Source organism: Trematomus bernacchii, unplaced genomic scaffold (assembly GCF_902827165.1).
Source record: "Trematomus bernacchii unplaced genomic scaffold, fTreBer1.1, whole genome shotgun sequence".
NCBI lineage: Eukaryota > Metazoa > Chordata > Actinopteri > Perciformes > Nototheniidae > Trematomus > Trematomus bernacchii.
In genome coordinates, this window is record NW_022987714.1 from 6,945,131 (window position 1) to 6,951,212 (window position 6,082).

The following is a 6,082-nucleotide window of genomic DNA, read 5'->3' on the forward strand; positions in this document are numbered from 1 at the left end:
GAAAATCCCGCCCCGCTGCGACCGGGATTGGCCCGTGAGCAGGAACTTTTTACATGACGAGAGTAGTGGTGCATTCATTGTCGCATAGGGAAGATCGGACAAATGTAATCTCAATAATAAAGTTAAAGAAGTATCATTCAAAATAGTACATATCCTGTAAAAAAAAGACACTAGAGACATTTAAAATTGATATTGACTATTCTTGTAATTTCCATGAAGAAACAATTTGTCATTAATTCTATCAGTTTTTGTATAGTTTTAGTCTGTTGTTTTCTTAACTTAACTTCAGGATGAGGACATTTGTATACACTTTAAAGGTGATGGATTTGATTAAAATGACTTTTGAATTATCTTTTGGGTAGAATGTTACATTCACAAGAATTAATTAATGGACTGACTCTAAAGCAAATTCTTTAAAATATTTCCTCAGAATTACAATAATATGACTCCACTATTACAAACAGTAAAAATCACAACGCAATCAAAACCAAATGTATTGATATTTGACTTGAAATGTTATCTTTTTTTTTCTTCTTATATTTCTTTCTTTCTTTCTTTTATGTCAATATAATGTTTGATGTTTATATTTTCTTGAATAAAGGAGATAAAAAATATATATGGAAGATCGGACAGGAGTGTTTCGCTACACAACTCCTCACTGTTGATGTCAGAGATGGACAGGACGCAAAGATTATTTTTTGAAAGCCATTCATCTTTTCTGTTTATCTGTTTGGAAACTGATAATAACAATCACATTTAACTGCAGACTGACAACCCTAAACTTGTCGACCTCAATGACGCTGGTATCTTCCACGTTTTGCTGAACATTTAATGCAGCATTCCTCAGAGTCTGGGAGCTGTTCAGAAACAAGCACATGCGACATCGAGCGGTCTAGAAGTGTCAGTGGTGGAAGTAGCATATCCACAATGTAGCCATACTACTGTGAAAAACAGTCCAATACAAATACACGTTATGAGTTCAATTGTTTTATTTAAATAGAAGTACAGACACATTTACAGTAATATTACCTCATATACAGAAATACCCTTTGTTGTTACGTATTATATCATTTGATAAAATTATTGTCACGTTGTGTTGCTGATCAAGATGAAGATGTTTCAACAACTTTTTATTTTAAAGACACTGCATACATTTTTTTATACACTAATATGTTTTGTCAGTAAATTCTTTGTCTGCAAAGTAATTAAAAGTACAATATCTGCATCTAAAATTAACTGGAAATAAATAATTAAATTACATTAAATGGAAATCCTGGATAATTGCAAAGGTATGCAGGGCAGGTGTTACATTGTGCTAGGCAGTCAAGGTAAAACAAGAGCTGTTGTAGACATTACAATATTTTTACATGGAACTGATTAAAGGGTTTATAATGGAAGTTGGACTAAAATGTCATTGTTTTATGATAGCCATACTATTTAATATAGATAGAAAACAAGGCAAATATGAATGCTTTTAATATTATCTCAAGGTTAAGAGCTACATGTTTTAGTGCTTTTCCAGATCTACAGTGTCACAGGGAGTGGAAGCTGGGTGCACAAACATCGACATCGGTTAATTTCTTTGCTTCCAGTAAATATTAAACCATACGGGTCAACCATGGGTCCCCAAAGCAGGGTCCTTTCCCGGGGGCCGCTCCACCCTCACAGTGTTGGGGTCACATTCCAGCATCTCCCTCATCCAATCATCATCCAGCGCTCCCTCTATGAACTCCTCCAGACTGATGATAGCTAAAGGCGATGAACACAGACAGAGAGAGGAGGACAGACTCTTTTTAATATCATTTAGTTCTACACACTCCTTAATTCATGCCTGCAAGGGTTGTTACAAGGGAGCAAGAGCTTAATTGGTTTTCATGTTAATTAACTACTGTCAATATCATTTTGGAACATCAAATTATAATTGTATACCTAAATAAACCACATGGGAAGAATATTAGTTGTTTTTTTCTTCCAATTTAAGTGTTATATGGACAACATTTACAACTCAAACTTCAGCAAAATATGTTGAACTCCACACCTTGTTGAGGAATTCATCATGTTTAGTAGATTTACATTTAACATGTGGACATTTCAAATGCTACAGTTTTTATTATTTGATGCATTACCTCAGTTCTACTCTGTTCATAACTTTTGAAAAAGGCAATTTGAGCTATTTTTTCAGAGTTTTCATTTTTAAACAAATTCCACATATGCACTCTTTAAAAATATATATGCAAAATAATTTCCTTACCATTATTGTCTTTATCTAATCGCAGGAATATCCTGTTGGTACATTCTTCAGCTGTAAGTGGGTTGGGTTTGGTTAAATCAGCTGCTACCCCCATCTTATTCACAGCCTGTGAACAAATGAAAACACACTGCACTGAAAGATGATGGCTGGATACATGACAAAGTGTGACACCAAGAAGTGCACACACACACACACACACACACACACACACACACACACACACACACACACACACACACACACACACACACACACACACACACACACACACACACACACACACACACACACACACACACACACACACACACACACACACACACACACACACACACACACACACCACACACACACACACACACACACACACACACACACACACCTGCATAATCTCCAGCATCTCCTCCCGAGTGATGGCTCCATCTCTGTCTTTGTCATAGAGCTTAAACGACCACCGCAGCTTTTCCACAGCAGAGCCTTCAACCAGCATGCTGATGGCCATGACGTACTCCCTGAAATCCACCACCCCGTCCTGAAGAGAAGCACCTTCATTATCATCTTGTATTGTTATATACTTCTCTTAATTATTTTCAACATTATAAAGTGTTCAGGGTTGCATTACCAAAAAATCTGGCCATAATTTTTTTCTCAACTAATCAATTAATTGTTCAATCAATACATTTATAGAGAAAAAATGTCCTATGTGACATGTGAAATATAGATCTAAAAACCACCTCAGTATTAGCACTTAAAAAGGTATGGCTTATGAGGTACCCAAGGATACTTTCTTTTAAAGTTTGTAACTTAAAATGGACCTATCATGCTATATTATAATAATATAGTGTAGGACCATACCTATATAAGGCATATTTATACTTTTTTTTTTCTCCAAATACCAAACAGATCATGCATTTTAGCCATGCCTCATTTTGCTCAATTTGACAATTTCTAGCTCTGTTTTTGCAAGGGCTGATTCTGTGAGAACAGCACCACCTACAGGCCTGGCATATGTACTACAGCGTCTCCAGCGCTTTCGAACGGCAATGGCCGTGGCTGTCTCCTCCTGATTGGTGGAGTTGGCCCAATAGCCATAGCGCCACTGTCCTGACGTCAGGACAGTGTTCAAATCTGGATCAGTTTTTATCAGATCCGTTGCAGGCCCTTTTTTTGAGATTTGGGTATGGAGGAAAATAGAGAGGGTTGTGTTTTCTGACACTTGGTGAGTTCCCTGGAACACCGGGGACACATATTCATGTATAAAAGACGTACAAAAGTGCATTTTGCATGATAGGTCCCCTTTAATGGTTGTATGCACTTAGAGTAAGTTGCGTTGGACACATTTTCAGTTAAATGGGTACCACTTTACAATAAGACTACCATTATAAAGGATTCATAAAGGGTTTATCATTAGGTTATGAATTAGGTTGTAAACACTTTATTAATCATTAAGAACCATTTATAAACCATCTCTAACATAGTTTTCATACATCAACACAGGCTCACTATTTGGCAACATGACTAAGCCTACTTAGCGAGAGTTGAGAATCAACTCAGTGAACAACAGATACCAAGGATGCTGGCTGATGAAGAAGACAAAGTAAGCTAGGTAGCCAATTTAAGGCTTAGCAGTACAGATACACGTGGGCTCACTATTTGGCAAGCAACCAGTCACAGTTGCCCTGTTTATCTCATGTCTTATAAAAGCTTATTAATGATTTATAAAGTGTTCACAACCTAATTAATAAATGAATTACAAACTATTCGTAAACCCCTTTATAAGGGTAGTCTTATTGTAAAGTGGTACCGTTAAATGTGATGTTAAAATGTCTTTGGATGTGTCAGTAAAAAAAACAATATATACTGTAGTTCAATAGGATCTCTCTCTATATATAGAATATAGAATATATAAATCTCCAAATAGCAAGAGGCTGAAAACAGCATATTCTGCCATTTCTTTAATGAATAATTACTTATATAATATTTAATTAGTTAAAGGTGGGGTAGGTAATTTTGGAGAAACCAGCTCGAGTTCGCTAGAATTTGAAAATACACAGCCGGAACAAATCTGCCACTTCCTTACAGAGCCCCTCCTCCAACACACAAGAACGCGCACATGACCAATGAGGGCACGAGATAAGTTTGTGCACAGATGGAAGGCTGACAGGCAGGTAGGCCATCCAGTTATTTTAGCCGGGCCGGCTAAAATGATTGGTCGTGCTTTTTACAGTACTACGGCTTCCACAGATGACATTTTTTTATGGATTTTTTGTCAAAGCACTTAAGATATTCATTGCTATCGGGATGTTACAGTAAGAGCATTCCATGGAATATAACAAAAAGTGTATCTCGAGCCGGTTTCTCAAACTTACCTACCCCACGTTTAATGGATGAATTAATTAGTTGACTACTTGTTGTAGCCCAATATATATTTGTTTGATTTATCAATTACAATCATCTTGTGAAGTAGGACAACTATCCCTCCAGACTTGAGATTCAAAGATTCCATTTTAAGACTAGTGAGATATTTAGCATAAAGTCATAGAATCATTTTCCTACCTCATTATAGTCCAATGTGCGAAATATCTGTTCTGCATACTCAGCTGACTCACTGCCCCCTGTTCCATTGCAGAAATGCTTTTGAAACTCATGAAGAGTGATTAGCCCACTTGGACATTCAATAATAAACTTCCTATCAGAAAAACAAAGAAACAAATGTTTTTTAAAGGAAATAACAATGTCAGTTATTGTAATACACAAGAAAACACAGAGGCAGTCTGGGTGAGGGTCAGATCTGTAGCAGGAGAAACATGTCCTTTAAATTCAGAATTAAGAGAATTAAGGTCAAGCTACCCCTATAAGCTTGCTTACACCTAGGGACAGTTCTTAGGTAATTTAATTAGGCCAAATGATTTTGAACCACTTTACTATAACATGGCAAAGTAAAGCTAAGCAGCAGTGTATCGTCATGGAAATAAAGAAGGGCTAGAAACACAATTCCACAGGAAGTACAGAAAAAAATAAAGTTACAAAAGGGCAAGTAGATACAATTTAAGATAGACAATTACATTTTATCTTAAACAATAGCATTCTACAAAACAATTATAATTGTTTTGATGTAAGTAGGGTAGTTTCATGGTCATACCCATTACATAAAACCCTTAAGCTGCATCCATACAGTTGAAGCTATGAATGTACATTATAAAGTCAAGTGAAAATCTTACCTGTACCATTCGTGCAGCTCCATCACATAAGACCCGCCTCTCTTACAAGGCAGGGTCGCAGCCTGGCCCATTCTGTGAAGGAGCAACAGCTCTGCATTCACTACTCACTTTATACACACACAATAAATCCCAGTTTATGCCGTGCTTGTACACCAGCCACTGCCTTATCACATTTGACAAATTACTCAAAGCCAATCTCGTCAAGGGGGAGGAGGGAGGGGCGGGAGCGTGAAACGTGGGTTCAGTGAACGTCAGTATTAAGCAAATGTAATTACCTATAAAGCTGGTAGCTGCGTCACAATCAACTCACTGAAGACAGAAATATGGGAGAAAAAGTGTTAAAGCCTAATTAAATGTTTGAATTCAGTGTGGCTGTTTAGTGTGGATATATGCCCGAGCTTCCTGTTGAGGGTAAACTAATATTTATTAACATGACAACCTGGGAAGACAGCCCAGACATGATGATAGTAGCAGCAATGGACAAATACAGTAAGTGCTTCCAATGGGGCCCAAAAATCAATCAAGAAGGAACTTATAAAGTGGCAGGAAGTTGTACAACGAGTCAGTGACAAGCTCCCAGAAGCACAATATACAAGGGTTAAGCTCCCAG

General features: G+C 37.1%; 1 protein-coding gene across 1 annotated transcript; it reads right to left on the reverse strand.

Moving 5' to 3' along the window:
* Window positions 1–1,018: 1,018 nt before the first annotated feature.
* On the reverse strand, window positions 1,019–5,616 carry si:ch211-245j22.3 (uncharacterized protein LOC563798 homolog). Its single transcript, XM_034141249.1, has 5 exons — window positions 5,473–5,616; window positions 4,808–4,940; window positions 2,634–2,783; window positions 2,252–2,357; window positions 1,019–1,749 (listed from the first exon to the last, which is right to left on the reverse strand). The coding sequence occupies exons 1-5, from the start codon at window positions 5,541–5,543 to the stop codon at window positions 1,613–1,615; spliced, it is 597 nt and encodes a 198-aa protein (XP_033997140.1). The 5' UTR covers window positions 5,544–5,616; the 3' UTR covers window positions 1,019–1,612.
* Window positions 5,617–6,082: the final 466 nt, after the last annotated feature.

Excerpts from the sequence above, each read along its gene's own strand:
- si:ch211-245j22.3 (XM_034141249.1), bottom strand. The coding sequence starts at position 5,543 with ATGGGCCAGGCTGCGACCCTGCCTTGTAAGAGAGGCGGGTCTTATGTG. Across the intron at positions 2,784-4,807 it reads GCACATTGGACTATAATGAG|GACGGGGTGGTGGATTTCAG; the intron begins GTAGGAAAATGA and ends GCTTCTCTTCAG. Across the intron at positions 2,358-2,633 it reads AGATGCTGGAGATTATGCAG|GCTGTGAATAAGATGGGGGT; the intron begins GTGTGTGTGTGT and ends ATTTGTTCACAG.